The 19,214-nt window shown below is 32.9% G+C and overlaps 1 protein-coding gene across 1 annotated transcript in view; it reads left to right on the top strand.

Annotated features, from left to right (window-relative positions):
• The window catches only part of LOC143232299 (phosrestin-2-like), a 39,807-nt gene extending 25,313 nt beyond the window's left edge, over nucleotides 1–14,494 (top strand). Inside the window, exons 5-10 of the mRNA XM_076467537.1 lie at nucleotides 5,267–5,405; nucleotides 6,219–6,303; nucleotides 7,130–7,202; nucleotides 8,515–8,658; nucleotides 11,048–11,143; nucleotides 12,173–14,494. Of these exons, the coding sequence (XP_076323652.1) occupies nucleotides 5,267–5,405; nucleotides 6,219–6,303; nucleotides 7,130–7,202; nucleotides 8,515–8,658; nucleotides 11,048–11,143; nucleotides 12,173–12,383 (748 nt within the window). The 3' untranslated portion in view covers nucleotides 12,384–14,494. The remainder of the gene's footprint in view (nucleotides 1–5,266; nucleotides 5,406–6,218; nucleotides 6,304–7,129; nucleotides 7,203–8,514; nucleotides 8,659–11,047; nucleotides 11,144–12,172) is intronic.
• Nucleotides 14,495–19,214: the final 4,720 nt, after the last annotated feature.

The raw sequence follows: 19,214 nt of genomic DNA, 5'->3' as shown, positions 1-19,214 counted from the left end.
TTCGAATCCTCCATATCAAACGTGCCATTTACACTGTCATATGGCGACCAAATCTCATGTGGGAAAAATGTATTGAGAAAGACATGGGCGAAAGAACTATTACATGGGATGAAATGGACAAGATGGCGCTGTATGGAAGAACGTATCGTCAATGGATGGCACAATGTAACACAAGATGGACTAAGTGCTAAGTCAGTAAATATTTCTCTGCCGACGTCCCTAATTTTGAACTACTGACCAGAGGGAATAAAGTCAGTAAACGGTACCTTCCCATCCACCATCAACGCTGAAGTATTAATTACTATTCTTCCCCTTAATCGTAAAAGAAAAACAACCACACGTTCGCACGTATCGCTACAAAACTGAACATTTAGAAAAACCCAAATTACAAAAGATATGAATTTTTTTCTTACAGTAGAATTTGTTTCTTTAAAAAATGTGGTTTTATGATTACATTTTACAGATATGACGTTAATGGCTCCTTACTTTATTGGCATACTAAATATTCTAATAATGTCATTCTCTATAACTTGAGATTTTAATCTTTTTTTAATCTTTAATGTGTTTTTTTAAACAGATAGTGACTTTAATATACATTAAATTTATTAAAATTTATAAGTTAAGACTACGTCTTCATCCCAGATCTATGCATGTAGCTCCAATTATTCGTGGTAACAATAAACAAATCTAGGCTGTAGAAAAACCAAATCTTCACTAACATAATCTTATTCTCCTAACCTTGACTCATAACGTCCCAGCAAACATTGTTGAAGTATATCCGATTTATCAATTTCATAAAGCTGTCTTACTCCAACAGCTCTGAGGTAAATGAAAGATTTCACAAATTCATTGATATTTCATACGTACCAGAACGTATTTTTCTAATTACATCATGTAAACTAGAAAATACGGTTTAAACGCCGGAAAACGATGAAGCACCCAAAACCAACAGACCTAAAGCTTATCATAAAAATTCTATCACAAATTTAAACCTAAAAATTTGATTTTAAGCACCATTATTAGTTAAGACCAATGACAATAAGTTTGGGAGAAAAAATAAAACTAGATGTTTTTCTACAAAAGTAATAATAAAACTGAAAGCTTCACGAAAACCTAATAAGATATATGAATTGTGGTCACTAACCTCTTAGATGTTTTTGAAATTTGGCAAGAATTTCGAAATGTCTATCACAAGTTAAATAAATAAATAAAATATAATATAAAACAATCTGAAATATGCAATTCCAGTCAGCCTTCGTGAGCGTTCGAAGTGCTATAAACAAACTTAAGACAGCAATATCAGGCCATAGTTTTGTTGCTAAGTGACACAGACGAATGGCGCGTTACCAAAAAATAACTGACTTTTCTACATGTTAGACAGCAGGTTCCTTGATCTAGAATTACACGTAAGCGCATGAGTTTAATATCTCAAGGGCATCATGAAAACAAAGCAATATCGTGAAAAATCATTCCTTCACTATACAAATCGATGGTTTCAAAAGTATTTATTATATTTTATATACATCGATGTAACTGTTTGAATCGTGTGACTGATGTAGATAACAATTAATTTCCTTGATTGAGTGTGGAACGTAGATGGACATAGAAAGTAGAATATTTCTGTTATTAGTTTCAAGTTTCTCTACACAAAGTTTTCAGTCACAAAATCTGTGGCAATACAAATCGTCTGTACGGGACAGAACGCAAAAAACAGAATACAACAAGCGAAGTCATAGAATATACTTGTTTTTATCAAAACATTTGTGCTTAATTATACAGTATTGTTATTAATAGCACTACAACAATCTGTCTTGAAGATAAGTCTTTATTTAGTGTCTATTTGTTTTGGGGAAATGAGAGAGTCGATGACACACAAACAAAAATCAGAATGCTTCAAGAATTTTGTAATTATGTTATCCACTCTCAAACATTGGTTGGAAGAACAGATGTTACCAAGTAACAAGTGTGTAGAATGTTTGACTTGATAACCCTAACAGAAATCGAGACGTTTATTCAAAATTGCAGAACAACAATAAAATGTGAATCTCATCTTCTAGTCATTAAACTGTTTTGTTGTCTCGTGATTCGTTTTATAGAGTGAAATAGCAAGTAAAAAACTACAGACTTCTCACTTAAACGTGTCTCTGCAATTCTCTAAAAAATATATTGTTTTTGATAACGGATTTTCAAAAGTTCTGGAAGATGTAAAAACTTATCGTAGTAATACAGTTTAATACAAATTTTTAATCAGTGATTGAAAGTCGTGAAAAACGAAATAACTTAATATTAAAAATGTTTTGGTTACGAAGGAACATAAGTGTAAACGTTCAAAATAAGTTATGTTATTCTTAACAATACTTTTAGTGTTCAGTCTCTGCAAGACACGTCCATTCAATTAAAAAATAAAAACAGCTTATTCCTATTCCTTTATTATATATCAAAATAAAAAAAATAATTCAGAAGACGTCGGAAATACCTGAATTGTCTCAGTTAACAGATATTAATGTAATGAAGCTCTGGACTCAGAGGTTACCAGTTATCATGCGTTAAAATATCTTGAATTTAATAAATATATAATATTTGTTTAATATTACAATTCCATTTCCTTTAACTGTTTTCGTTTTAACGACATTTTACTCTTTTTAACTTAGCAGGGCGTGGTGTTTATTTCTCATCAACTTATGTTAAGTGGTTTACTGTTTACACCGCAATTATGGGAGAAAAAATGTAAGAACAACTCCCATCACTTGTATTCTAATACATTTATATAGCCTATTACTATTCGGCCAATTATTTCCTTACAGCGTTACAAGTAGAAACAGTAAACATGTCGACAATTGGCTAAAGACATTAAACTACACCCCTAACGGTTTTACGTAAGTAGAGGTGGAGTTTTAAATGAAACCAGCTTAACTTTTCTATCAGTTGAATGTAAGTAGAGTTTGAGTCTTGCTAGTATAATATACATATATACTCTGCTGTCATTATGTTTGTTAAACTCTAACGTCACACGTAATTAGAATTTATAATAACTTTTAAGAACAAGTACATTTTTTTTGTATTCTTGTTTCGCCAAATTAAAAAGATGAAAGTAGAAACTGAGTAAGTGATTAACAATGACAGTTATTAGAGACTCTGGGGTAACAAGTGCTGGTTCGGTTTCTTTACGGTATTTAAAATTTCCTTACAGAAAACAAGCTCAAAACCCTAAACCTTTCACAATATACGGCGGCAGACGAGACCAAAATGATATTACTTTCATATTAGGTGAGGCACCTACTGGTTAGCATGCTGAGCTGTAAACCGGAAGATCCGAGGCTCGACAGCGACATATTGCTGAATATGCTCCGTACTTTAAGCTGTGGAGGGATATGTTTGCGATAATCAATCGTACTATTCGGATAAGAGTAACCAAATATGTGGCAAGTTTTACCGAACTATTTACCCTCTCTTTCTGATCAAATATTCTAAATTAGAGCTGGTCATGCCTCAGCCACAGTGGTCTACGATCAGGCTGTCTAAATCATGCATCGTCAGATTCCGCTAAGGCTGAAAATATTAAATAACTATCGTATTTTCCTCCCTACTAGTGCATCAAAATAACCTCATTCTAAAGGATAAACAGACCAACCTGTAAGCCTAAAATCTTAATCAATATTTGTTATCTTTATTAGTTGTTTTTAAGACATAATAATTACGTAGCGTTAAAACTAGTCAAACATTACATATCTTCCTAATCGGTCATGTGTTACAATTAATAATATAGTTCTTATAGACGATTATGAGAGCCCCCTAGTGGCTCAGCGGTATGTCTGCAGACTTATAAGGCTAAAAACCGGGTTTCGATACCCGTGGTGGGCAGAACGTAGATAGCCCATTGTGTAGCTTTGTGCTTAATTGAAAACAACAACGATTTCGAGCATAGCCTCTTTTCTCACCTAAAATAATTCCAAATAATTATATCACTGGTTAAGCTTTACAGAGGGTTCAGGAAGGCCCTTACTCTACAATATTTAGCTTATAATTTTTAATTTATAACAATAATTCACTTCCTCGAACGCAACAATATATATATATATATATGTATGTAAATATATCTTCACACCAGTAAATACATACTTAAACAAAATATTTTGAGAAAAATTCTCTAAAATTCTAAACAACAGACGCCTGATTGTTTGTTACAGAAAAGCTATGGTACGGGTATGTCTTCGAACGTACAACGCTAGAAACTGGGGTTCATACATGTAATGGGCAGATCACAAATAGCCCATTGTGTAGCTTTCTGCTTAACTACGACAAACATGCTCTGCCAATTTCGTTGCTTTATAAAATAACATTTGAGTGTCATTTTATTAGGTAATAAAATTTTCGCTTTGCGTCTTACAAATTACAGACTGGATTTATTGAAGACAGGATCGTCAGCCATGAATTTATTTTACAAGAAAAAGGTTGTTTTTTCTGTGTCTTGCACCACTTCTAACTAAAAAAAAAAACAGTTTATTTTTAATGCTGATTTCAGAAATATTTCTTTATTATATCTTTATTAAACTTTATGTGGCATTTCCATCAAATCTTTGTTCAACATAACATGCATAATTAACTTACCAGCTACTATAAAACGAAAAGTTTCCAAGCATTGCCTCTAGTCAAATACATCTGGGCTAGCTACAGCTAAGTAACTGACAGTTTGTTCTGTATGCGCGCGCCGTCTAACTTTTAAATCAGTTTAAATATCTTACGCATAAGTCGCCAAATAAATATCTTTTTTAACATTCGTTGCGAAACACTTCGGATTAAATATTATTAAATTCAACTCAGTTTGTTTTCCTAGCTTCAAATATTTGAAAGTCCTTTAATGCTTTAAGTAATCAACTACGTAAACTAGGGAGGATAAAAGTGGCTTGTTGCTTCCAGCAGTACATAAATATTTAAATTGAATTTGTCCGGAACTTACGAGTGTCAAATCCCAGGGTTGTTAGGCAAAGCCTGTTTGCGCTGTTGATCTGAATGAAAGTATATATATGAAGCATAATTAAATATCCTAGAGAAACAAGTGCATGTTTCGAAAAATTCTGTCTCCATAGCTACTGAAATTGTCTATAGAGAAAAATATAAAAGTAAGTTCAAAAGTAGAATATCTGAGAAACAAAACGAGACTAGCTTGTCTGCATTATCTAAAGTATCTTTGCAAGATATGTATACGATATTTAACTTTTTATTTAAAAACAGCGTCTTATCTAATAACCTGTTCCTTTTCCTACAGAAGTGTGGTTAACTTAGCAATAAGGAAGATCCAGTACGCCCCCTCGTGGCCAATTGTTGGTCAGCCATCAGCTTCGACACACAAAGACTTTCCTCTTAGCACAGGGAAAGTTTTTCTTGAAGCAACACTTGACAAAAAGGTAATTGCCAATTCCTATAGCATACTCACCTTTTTTATCTAAAACTTCTATTTTATAATAATATATTGAGGCATTTAAACACTACTGGATTATCTTATAAATTGTGATCAAAGAAATTGACATACTAATGTATAAATTGATCAAAGTAGCTTTCAAACAAGGCATAGGCTTGGCCTGGCCTAATGGCAAACTTGCTCGAATTGTGAATCATGACCGATGGTTCACGGCACATTGTGAAAAAGCATACTCTGCACCTTGGAGCGTTTGACATACTATAACCATAACAATAAAATTCCACTAATCGGCCAGAAAAAAAAATAATCCAAAAGTTGGCGGTGTGTGTTGTTTTCAAGCTGCTTTCCTTCTAGTCTATCTGTTTAGACATTGCACAAACATAGTTCTCTGTGTAGTTGTGCGCGAAAGTTACAAAACTAATGAAATATTGGTTCTTTTTATTTTACTGTTTCTCTTTCTGTTTGTAATCTTATCGTTTAATATTAGTATCATTAAGTGAATTTTGTTTGTTTACTAATATTCCCAAACAGAAACAGTACTACACACATCTTATGATGTAAAATTAAAGGTACAATACCCCTATAACCTACTGTAACACAACGGCAAGTTTGAAGGCTTATAAATGCTTGAAATTTGGTTTTAGTATCAGTAGTGAGCACATTACAGATAACAAAATTACTTCTATTCTAACATAACCACCTGTTCTGTTCTTTTATTTGACTTAAATTACTTAAACTAACACAGGGTATTTTACTGAATACTGTTTTAACTAAACCTTAATTATCTGTTTAACCCTAGCTCTATTACCACGGTGAAGAAATCAACGTGAGCGTCCTTGTGCAAAACTATTCACATAAGACGATTAAACATGTCAAAGTTTCAGGTACCTTTGTCTGAACTTATTTTACAAAATAACATTTAACATAATTACAACACTGAATACTTATTTCATCCATTTCATTGATGAGTTTGCTTGTTAGTTTTGATGTTATTTTGTAAGTTTTCTTCAGTTTCTTTTTGTTTAAAGTGAAACAAATAAATGGTAAGTTACATCACCCGAAGTTAAGCCTAAAAGCTTTATGTAACAAATTTTTAAAAAATTAGACTTTTTTGTATAAGAACTTAAAAATATTGGGAGTTTTGCCAATCTTCCACATATGCTAGACCAGATATTAATGACTAATTACCGACACCTAATTTCATCAAATTACTCTACAAATACATAAGCTATAGTTTGGAGTCCTTCTTCTACTATCTTCCGATTGTAATACTTGGGCTTAACAGATGTTATTATTATTAAGGAGTATGCATTACATACTTAGGCTTAACAGACGTTTTTTGTTATTATGAAGCTGTATGCACAACTAAAAACAGTCTATATTGCATTCTACATTTCAAAATATTATTGGCGATTGACCACTTCGTATTATTATTTCGGGAAATTTAAAATATCATTTCATCTATTCGCAATATACATGTAATGTGCAGCTAATAAGATACCGAGTTGTAACGCTTTAGTTAACAATTACATTAATTGTATTCGAAATATTGTACTTACTCCGGCAACATTCGTTTCTTCTTCAACTCACCAACATTAAAAACTTGCCACCTACACTCAGTTGGTTTAACTAAAATATTATTTCATTATTTACCTTTAAGTGTTTATATTTGGGTATCTCCTTTTATTACTTCTAAACATTTCTTCTTAGTGGTACAAGTTGCCGACATATGTATGTTTTCTTCTGGAAAGTGGAAAGTCACAGTGGCCAGTCTGGACAGTCAGTAAGTAAAATATTAGTATCGTACCTAAAAGTATAGTTTTCTTTGGGAAAAAAAAATGCTAAGTGAGCTTAAATCCAGTTTCAGAAGTTTGTGTTTTAGAAAATACACGTTTATAGGCAGAATGTTAATTAATTAAACCACTTTTGTACTTTATTTCAAGTTGTATTAATTTATAATGCAAGCCATTGTACATTGTTAGGTACGTAAACTTATCAGACTTGCAAACATGGTCTTGGAAATTTGTTTTGTGGCAGCGTTTTTATAATTTTTCAAGAACGTTTTTCCTGGCCTGGCATGGCCTAGCGCGTAAGGCGTGCGACTCGTAATCCGAGGGTCGCGGGTTCGCGCCAAAACATGCTCGCCCTCCCAGCCGTGGGGGCGTTATAATGTGACGGTCAATCCCACTATTCGTTGGTACAAGAGTAGCCCAAGAGTTGGCGGTGGGTGATGATGACTAGCTGCCTTCCCTCTAGTCTTACACTGCTAAATTAGGGACGGCTAGCACAGATAGCCCTCGAGTAGCTTTGTGCGAAATTCCAAAAACCAAAACCAAACCTTTTTTTCCCTTATAAATATAATTATATATGTGTAAGTATATATATATATATGAACTGTCGCAAATAATTAGATTCTTATAGCATGTGAAAAATATAATATTGGCTATGACTATTTAAAATGTTCAAGGCACGTCATAAAACTCGATATAATTTGATTTTTCCGCCTAGAAATAAAATATTACATGAGTGTTTCATAATTGCTTGCTGTCATCCAGACATTATTTAAATAACATTATCCCCTCTCATGGCTCAGTCTGAGTGGTTATAATACCACATATTGAGTTTCAATACCTGCAGTGATATATCACAGATAACCCACTGTGTAACTTTCGCTCAGAAACAAAACAATATCGTTATATAATAATATCGAAATTAAACCAAGCAATAAACACGTCGTATTTAACTGATTTATAAACGTCAAATACTTAATTCAAGTTCTAATTACAGTATGCAATTCAAAATATAAAATTGGATATAGTAAATTATAATGATTTTTATTATTTTAGAAGATGTTCCTATGGCTACAAAATAAGTTTAAAAAGAACTTCGTTAGCATGCATCAAGATGGAAATGAAAAGTAGACAAGATTTCTAACGACGCATGTTGAAAAAAATCTAAAGTATATAGTTAAAAATTTAAACTATCACAACTTTAGTTGTTGAATATGAGCTCTTCGTATATTCTATGTGGAACAGTATACAAGTTATATGATTTTTACCTTTTTATGTCAAAGGTTTAACTTACTTTTTTAACAGAGAAAACTGTCCTATTCTACCTGGAAGCACATATCACAAAAGGTTTGACTTGACTCCTGACCTCTCAAGCAATATTGATAAATATGGCGTCTTTACGAATGGCTGTGGTTGGATGGAGGGTGAGAACCTAGCTTCCAGCACCATGTAAGCATATTGTTGTTATATACTTATTCTTAGTGTGCAAATGTACAGTATGGCAGTAAAAGTATACTGCCGAACTTCACATTCAAACTTTATTATTTCAAACCAACCTCATTTCTTGAATTATATAAAACATGTTAATCCCATAATTACCGATTTTCATCGGCTTTTTAAACACCATCAGAAACGCTACCTTGTGGGTGGATGTTTGTGCTAGTAACAAGTAATGGTATTTTTCATACGCATTTGTAAAATAATAATAATTAAGAAAAGAAAAAGTGAACATTTTCTAAAACAGTATTTTTAGGGTTGAATTACTGAACGCGATAAAAAAGTTCTTTAGTCATATACAATTCATTGCATCAATGCATCAAGTACAGAGCTCAAAATGTGCGAAAATTTTACTGATATAAACTGAAATGTCTTTAAATATGAAAACGCAATCCTTTTTTGAAAAATTAATAGATATTTTTAAAACTTTAGGTTTTTATTGCAGAACCTTTACAAAATTACATCAATGAAGATATAATCAAACCCTCACGCACAGTCCTAGTGATATTCGTATTATTGTTGTTAGGAGAGTACTTTTATTTAAAATTATGTTCTGCTATAAAGAAATGGTTGTTGCAAATACCGTATTTGTTTTTCTTACTGTATGAATCTTCAATACCCAAAATGAGAAATTTTTATGGATTTGTGTTTGTGATATTACTCGCTAGATGGCGCTCTATTCTTGACTTTTGTCATTGGTATCTTCTATTTCAGCACAACAAATGGCACCATTGTATTTATTATTTCGGTCACATACATAAATGAATATATATATATATATAGACAGCCACAAATTTCTTCATTATAATAAGAGTTACCACAATATTTCAAATTATTTACGTACCAAATCATAAGTGGGTCTTTGACTTTATTGATTCCAGGACCCCTAATAAGACAAGAAAAACTTTTCAAAAAAGAAAGTAAATGTAGGGATGGCTAATATCATCCCTGAGATGATATCACAGGCACACAGCATAGTAGAACGTTAATGGACAAAAATAGGTTAACTTAAACTCAGTTGTGATTGAATATATATATATATATTATATATGTTAATTCTTGCCTGTACTCTTACATTGAGATGGTGTAAAAATGCCATTTGTACTATCTTGTTTGCGTTGGTTTTGAATCACGGTTGCAGCGTTAAAAGCCCACCAACTTACTGCTGAGCCATCATGGAACTGACTTTTTTTTTAGTGTGGTTTTAGCTGTTGTCATTACTGACACATGGTTACTTAATGTAGCAATAAAAATGTGAATGTAGCTACAGTATAACCAGATTTATAGCACCAAAAATATGTTAAAATTATATAAAAATACAATATTTCAACTAAACAGCTTTATGCACAATGGGTTAATAAAACTAGAAATCTTGGATGTTGACATACGTTCTGTAGATGATGTATTATTGCATTATCTTTGCAGGTTATTTTGCACTTTAGGTTTTTAAACATGTTGTATTACACATATTTGCTAATAATTTGGTCATAAATAGCCTAGCGATGAATGATATAGTATTTCATGTAAAGCTTAAATGACGCTAGCTTAATATAAAACATCGTGAACGTCTGTAAGGAAATTGTTAGGAATATACACAAAGCGTGATAAAGACGTTAAAAGAGTTTTGACTGGGTGTAGCCAAGTGTTTGGAGGTCACACTGTAAATCTTATGGTTTGTGGTTAACGTCCCTTTGCTGAGTTTTGGCTGGGTGTAGCCAAGAGGTTGGAGGTCAGACTGTAAATCTTATGGTTTGTGGTTAACGTCCCTTTGCTGCGAAAATCATTTTCCGCGCTTCAAAGTTATGGGTGTTATAAGGGTGATAGTCAATTCTCTTTATTCTGTTAGAATAGCCCATGAGTTGCAGTGCGTGGCGTCAACTAACTGTTTTTCCTTTTAAACTGTCACTTTAAAATTAAAGACAGTTGTCGCAGAAAGCTCTTGCGTAGCTTTGCGCGAATATACAACATGAACAGATAACTAATTTAACCTTAATTTAACTAACTTAACTTAAGTAAGTTTAACCTTAACTTCAACAAATATTCAAGTTGTATCTCAAAAAACAACAACAAAAAGAACACGCACACATGCCTGTAAATCATGTGTAAATTTAAGAAGAATCCAGTCGAAAATTGCGTTGATAACAGTAAATATGTATTGCTTCTGTATGTTTAATCCAAGGGTTTATTACATAACAGTAAATTTATCTAACTCTAGATTTTGTTACAATAACAGTAGATGCATTGTCAAAGATGTATGTTAAACTCCACGTTTTGTTAAAATAACTGTGGATATATGTCGTGCCTACATGTTTAATTCGATGTTTTCTTTTTAAACTCTCAGGGTTACTGACAAAGAAATGCAGGATTTTTTTGGAATTTTGATATCCTATCAGATAAAGGTCAAATTGTACGTTGGCTCCTTTAGTCCATTACCTGGGTACGTAGCTATTTTTTATAGTATCTGGTCTCTTTGCTCTATAACTTTTATGTTGCCAAAATGTTTCCTTTAAAATAAAGTGAAAAAAGAAAAATGATTACATTATGTTCATTTTTTTAAAATGTATAAACTAAAGATTAAAAAAATCCAGAATAAATAAAATTTAAAAAATCATTATTATAATACTAACAGCAAGAATAATTCAATTTATGAAACAAACTTTTCTCCGTTTCTTTAAATATTAATTAACACAACAATTTTTTGTTATACACCTACCGGGACAGAAGGTGTTTAATTTTAACAATATTTTTAATCAAACGCCTAAGTGACTCTAGTTACTATATACTTTCATTTTGTGTCCATGCGTAGCTAACCACAATAGCAAAAGCAAATGAAATAAACGTGCTTTTTGACATTTTGCCATTGCTATATTTCTGCATTGACATATTACGTGTTTTCTTCTGATTGGTTAATATAGTCCCACACTGATATATTACACCTCTCCTTCTGAGATATCAGTACGTTCCTACGGTGATATATTACTCCTTTCCTTTTGTCTAGTCACTACGCTTCTTCACTGATACATTACACCTTTCTTTTATTGATGATTTTGCTCCTACATAAATATACTCCTCTCCTTCAGATTCATTTACTCCTTTTTCGTCAGACTACTTCAGTGAAATGCATGCACCTGTTTCTACACTACTCTTTCACGAAACTACTTTTTAATTCGCTGACATACACTACTTCCAAGCTTCTGTATGCTTACTGCCTATGTCTGTTCACTGATATTTTATCTTCAGATAGTATTCATATAACTGTTCACCGTCCTTTTACGTGAACCAGTTTTTGTATGCTTGCTTTTACATTTTTAGGTTGATTTTTTAAATCAATCTTTCCTATAAACTTCTGTTCTTCACGTTTGTGGGCCTACTTTTCGCACGCGATATCTACATGTAACAAAATGGTCTATGCTCATAACATGCTGTCGTGTCTAAAATGTTTGTTTCGTGTTGGTTTTTTTAACAGAAATGACGTGAGCGTTGTCGTGCCCTTTGTACTGATGTACCCTAATCCACTCTTGAGTTCAGAGAAAGGGTCATCCGTTCCCTTGGTCAGCTCCAGAGACGATTATAAGAAAACGGACCATGACCAAGACAACAGTACTTGTTATTCCGATGATCTTATTTTCGACAATCTTGCCCAAGTTCGCGTCCGCCGAGTTCCTCTCATCACATAATTCCTGCAAGATTATCACACATGGAACAACAGTCAGAAAAAACAGTTGTTTAATGATGTTTTTTTCCTGTGTGTTATATATATGTAAGAAATCGTGGAATATCTTGTAGTGGTAGATTTGTTTTTTATATATGATGAATACAGTTTAACGTGAATTATTCACACTGCTTTGTTTACAATGTATTCAAATGTATTCGATTTATATAAATATACGATCTAATGTACGTTATAAGGCTACTTATGGCCTGTGTTAAATTAGATTGTAGTGACTTCTTTTATTTAATATATAGTTGAAGTTTTTAAATATAAGCAGATGCATAAAGTCACATTTTTAAAGATATTATTTAAATATATACCATTATTTTAAAGATATTATTTAACTATATAACATTATTTTAAATATATTATTTAAATATATAACATTATTTTAAAGCTCTCGAATCAGTAAGGTGTGTCTTGATTTTATCGTTTTATTAACAGAATATTTTTCGTAGTTGTTTTCTAGAGAGCCGTTACAGCTTTATCTAGAACTGCTTAGTGGAGATTTATCAGTAAAGTGTTTCATATGCTCGTATTTTAAATATGGTACAATTAAACTTACAATTAAAATGTCAAGTAATTAAAAGTGAAATATTTGTTTCTTTTCATTCACCTATTACGACAAAGATTCACAAACTTTCTCAGCACAACCTCCACCACTTTGAATATTACATACCCCTCACTGAGGCCTTCACCAAATAAAACTTATATAGTTGCTAAAACTTTAGTTTGCGTGCTACGACATCCGTTTTTGGAACGAGAAATGTTTAGTTAACCGCATGGGTGACAAAGATAGACGAAACAATCGCCAAGTTTTTGTTGTTTTTTTTATTTCAAGAACGTTTCGAACTAACGCTCTTCATCAGATCATACAGTTTGCAATCACTTTGGGAATCCCTCTATTAGGTTCTGTTTATGAAACTATGCGAAGAGACTAAATTAGCCGTTAATCTGTTCATTAGTGAGTCTTTTTTTATGTTGATAAGATACAATGATCTGTTTTCAAGGTGCTCGTAAGACACGTTACTTCGTAATGATCCTGTATACGATACAAGTGTATATATATATATGTACAGGGTGGCCCGGAAGTCCCTACCCATCCATATATCTTATGTATCCAGTGTATCTGTGTGCTGTCCCTCATTCTCGCTGCATAATATTATACGACGCCATGTTCTGTGAGATATTTTCCTCAACATAGCAGGGGTTATTGTTCCAAATGCCGCCATAACAGCTGCCTTCAACTCATCATTAGTATTATAACGTTGTTTATAATAACATATGGATGGGTAGGGAACTCCGAAGTTCAATTCTTCGCGGTAGATGCAGCAGATAGCCCAATGTGGCTTTGCTTCCTCTCTCAAACAAACAACAACCAATCAGAACATAAAATCACAGCACCATTTACCGCAACACATCTTCATTTAGTTGGTATCAATATAATACACACCTCATATACAAAATACTTAACCCAACTGCTAAACACAACCATAATTAAATCCTGGTACATGAAGAACAAGCGATCTTCACCAGACAGACTTGTTTCATAACAGATAGTTTGACTGAAAAAAGTGTGTGATATTCCCGCGCTGTTTAAATATTATAAAAGATCTCGTGACGTTTTGTAGAAGATAATGCTCATTAGTAGTATGGTCATTCTAAGAACATGTACATTTACAACTATTTTGTTTTGATAAATACACATTCCTTTGAAGCGGTTAAACTTTGATGTTAAATTTGGATATTTTGAACTGTCTGATAAAAAAGGATCTTATATTTGTAGACAAGGAAGTCTGTTCCTGTTATTAAGATTTTTAAAACTTTATTGTGCATTTGTTTGCAAGTATGATCATTGGTTTGTGTATAATTGTTTTATTATGTGCACATTTTGTAGCACTCATTCATTAATATAATTCGATTGCTTATAACCATTAGGTTAATTTTTACTGTGTTTTTCTAATACTTGAAGTGAAATTGAAATAAATGTTAAACTAAGATACAAATTAAATTATTTATTCATTATTCTTTTCAATAGTAAAAACGTCACAGAGCACTGGCTTTTGTTTGTTTATTTTTTGCGATATATAATAAAATATCTGTTATTAAGGATTAAGTTATCCCTAACTATATATACATTATAGCGAAACTCTTTCACTTTGTGTAACTAAATAATACGAACGTACTAACTACTGTAATAATTTTCAACCACAACCTTCTGTAGTGAAGCTTAAAATTAATTTTAACCATCAATCAGTGACATCTAGTATTAAAATATATAAATATTTACAAATTTATTATAATACTTAGGAGTTACATTTTTTACACTATCAAAAACACATACAAGTAAGTAGAAAAACTACATCAAGTAACCATATCACACCACAAATGTTTACATTTTTATATAAATATACGATATTTCTCGAGAGAATGTTTTGATGTATTAAGTTTAAAAAAAAACATCGAAATGATATTACATCTCTATATCAATGTTATCACAAGAATAGTTTCATAAGGAAATTCAAAGCAAAAAGTACTTTTTTATCTTTGAAAACTAAATTTAATTATGCAATATTCCAAGCTTGTGTTAGAATACTGTAAATATATGTACTTTGAAAATAATGTGGCATTTGCAGATAAAACAGAGATTATTACCCAGAATATATTGCAAACAAGTGAACAAAACATTTATCTTAAAAATAAAAATAAAACCAGTGCAAGTGTTCATCTCTGACAAGCAGACAGTCCTTTCAATCTCTAGGTATCGTTTAGTTCTGTTGCTCTCTTCCTTTCAAGATTAACCAAAAATGTAAAGTATCTCAATACATCGTCCAGTAGACACTGAGATAAGAAAGCACGCTCGAATATAGAATGAAAATTTACTTTATTTGTCCAGTGTACGGCGTTACATCATCAACTCTATTCTCTGATAGCATTGGTCGGCTGTCACTTTCAGTCTTTTGGGGTGGTCTGGGTCAGTCGGGTGGTTCGGTGCTTGTGAGATTTTTCACTGATACATTACCCATGAAACAGGCCTCTGAAGATGCTCACTTTCAGTCAACATCAAACAGCTAAGTATGAGCGTGTTGTATTAACCATAGTTACTAAATTATCAGTAAGCCGGAAGTAAATCCATCGTTTAAGGGATTAAAACACCAATTCAATAGACATTAGGGCGACTAGTAGGAAAGTTTCCATTGCATTAAGAATAATGGCCGTAATAGACTATTGTAAGTGTACTTTCATTGATTCATGATGTTAGTTACATTTGTAATATGCTTGATTAATAATAATAATGTCAACTACACATCAAATTAAAATATATTTGGTAGCATTTATTCTCATAATTTCTCAAATAATTTACCGTCCCCGAATTCAAGAAATAATCTTTAATTTAGACTTCCTACAGTCCATATTAAGCGATTTCTCTGAAACGGCCATGTTGCCCTCATGTTTATGTTGAAACTTCCCAAACCTATTTTTTTTTTTTGTCAGTGAGTCATTACACTCATCGATGACGTTAACAACAGTTCGTTCAACGCCACCTGTTGACTTTAAAAACAGTTCAGTGATCTAACCCGTTCAACCCGGATTATTTATGCAATGCTAAATATCTTTACGGCAGGAAGACGTTACCTTTTACAGATTGTTAAGAAACAAAATAACTAGATAACGGTAACGTTAACAACTTCCTGAGCCACCTGTTGCCACTGTAACACTGCAGAAACTATGTAATAAGAAATTTTACAGAGCTATAAAAGGAATAAAACATAATATGCTCGAATATCACTATATTAAGAAACCATTACCTCTTTATCTTTTTTTCTCAAAAAGTTGTCGAGTCATACATTTCTTCGTTGCTTTCGACAGATATAAAACGCATCAGTGACCAAAAAACTCAGTGTTAAATTAAAGTAAGAAATAAGGTACTTACACATAAAAACTAGAACAAATAAGGAAGCTACAACAACTTGAATTACGTCACAGTAATGAAGCACAATAGTTTGTTTGTTTGTTTTTGAATTTCGCACAAAGCTACTCGAGGGCTATCTGTGCTAGCCGTCCCTAATTTAGCAGTGTAAGACTAGAGGGGAGGCAGCTAGTCATTAAGTTTGGCTACTCTTTTTACCAACGAATAGTGAGATTGATCGTCACATTATAACGCCCCCACGGCTGAAAGTCCGAGTATGGTTTGTGTGACGGGGATGACGAGTCGATGTCCCTAACCATCTGGCCATGTCGAGCTATTTCCTTGCCTAGAGGTAGTCTTGTCTAGAAAAAGCCAGAATACTAAGTCATAACCCACTCCATAAAAAAACAGTTACCACTAAATTAAACAAGAGCACCTGCATACTTAGTCACCAGGCTTTTGTTACAGGTAACTGTAGCAAAATGTGACTTTTTAAATATCTTAAGTAATTGATTTTCTAAGCTCTCTAACAAGACCGTTAACTTGATCAACTCAAACTGTAAACTGAAAAGTAACCTCACAAGCAACGAGATCAAATTGATCTCTAACCTTAAGACAGACAATAAAAAAACAATAAAGACAAAAACTCTTCTAATAAAATATCAAGTTTATCCCACCCCTAAAAAACATACACGAACAAACACGAACACAACTTCGTTATAATAAAAAGCTGACGGTACCATTATACCGATACATCGTCCGATACGATTTATGTATCTTTACGAAATTTCAGTAAACATTATAAGTATTTTGTACAAAAAAATAAAATTGTTAATAAAGTACTTTTGTTAAAAATTGATGTCCGTCCGAATTTAAACCTCTAGTTTATAAGAGAAACGTTAATAACACTTATGGCATTCAGAAATCAAAGCTGTGTCAGGAAGTTTCAAAGCACAAGAATATTGAGTTCATGGTCGAGGGGCAAAAATAATCTAAGCTGTCGTTCTTAGATCCAGAGGTCATCAACCGGAACAACAGGCTTGAAACTAAGTACTACCAAAAACTAACATTTTCTGGCCTGTTCTGCCATTTCATCACAATTATACTCGAATGTGACAAAACTAATTTTATAAGTTTTTTAGTTCAAAGAGCATATAAACTTATCAATATTTAAAAATATTTAATTAAAAATGCTTTCCTTGTAGCACTCATCACCAAAAGTATTTTTGAATATATCAATAAGATTTACAATCTCAACATTCCGAACCTAAACGTTCCTAAATGTCCTATTACCTTGGTGCTACCATTCACTGGTTCCCATGATATCAAACTAAAAAGTAAAATCGAAATCATTTTGCAATCAACTTATCCCCAAAATAAAATACCTCCTTCAAAAAAATCGCTGGTATTTATCTTTACTGCAAGCAAGTCTATTTTGGGTCAACGACTCAAAGCTCAGCTACCAAAATCAAGGATCATGCGCATAACAGCCCTTTTAATAAAATTCTGGAATTTACAAGCACCTAAGGAAAAATTGTTGCCAAAACCAAACAGTAAACACTTCAGAGTAATAACCTCCCCGAAAGATGAACGGACGCTAAGAAAAAATGAAGTACTACCATTTAGTAACCTACAACCTAACTGGACAATCAGCGAGTTACGCCATGGCATCTTTAACTATGGCCAATTCCTTGTGTCTAAGATGTGCAAAATGTGAAAACTTATCCAACAAACAAGTGTTATTAACAGAAGATGAGTATTGAGTACTGCATGTTGTCTTCGTTTCTTTTATCATAAACATTACCTGTAAAGTAGCGCAACAAATTAATGATAACAAAATAGTTATACAGACACAAACTTTATATTTTACTTCTCTTGCGTAAGGCGTGCGACTCGTAATCCGAGGGTCGCGGGTTCGCGCCCGCGTCGCGCTAAACATGCTCGCCCTCCCAGCCGTGGGGGTGTATAATGTTACGGTCAATCCCACTATTCGTTGGTAAAAGAGTAGCCCAAGAGTTGGCGGTGGGTGGTGATGACTAGCTGCCTTCCCTCTAGTCTTACACTGCTAAATTAGGGACGGCTAGCACAGATAGCCCTCGAGTAGCTTTGTGCGAAATTCCAAAACAAACAAACAAACAATACTTCTCTTGCCAGTTTCTATTTAGTTGATCAAACCTGAAATTTTGAAAAAAAGTACTGTAAGGTGTGAAGTACTTCAATAAGACGATGTCAGTAACATAGATAATAAATTACAGATAAGATAGTCCAACTTTGTAACACACCGATGGTAAAACTTCTGTATATAGATACGTATCGTATCAACTACTATAATGAGATACATACGTCTAAAATTTATCAACGTAAAATTGACACACACCTATCACAACTCTATACAAACTGATCCTGCAACATTTTTAAAACACCATAAACCATATTACGACCCTTATTATCGACTTGTGACTCTTTCAACCAGATTCGTGATAGATACATAGACTGTGCTTTTACACCACACATAACATGTGCAGACTCTCTTTATTTTAAAGATGTCTTCAATTTCAGAAACTCACTAGACCGATTAAACCTTTTAAGGCTAGCTTTAAGGTCGTTCCACTTTTTACTAAGTTCCAACCAACGAAAGTTGTATTACACTTGACTTCTACATCAATGATTTCAATTGTTAGTTTATACCCCTAGCGGCATGGCCAGGTGGGTTAAGGCGTTCGACTCTCCGTCGTACCAAACTAGCTAGCCCTTTTAGCCGTTGGATAAATATAATGTTACGGTCAATCCCACTATTCGTTGGTAAAAGAGTAGCCCAAGAGTTGGTGGTGGGTGGTGATGACTAGCTGCCCTTTCTCTAGTCTTACACTGCAAAATTAGGAACGG

Source organism: Tachypleus tridentatus, chromosome 11, assembly GCF_004210375.1.
Source record: "Tachypleus tridentatus isolate NWPU-2018 chromosome 11, ASM421037v1, whole genome shotgun sequence".
NCBI lineage: Eukaryota > Metazoa > Arthropoda > Merostomata > Xiphosura > Limulidae > Tachypleus > Tachypleus tridentatus.
Note: the sequence above shows the minus strand (reverse complement) of the source record. Positions and strands in the feature narration are given on the sequence as shown.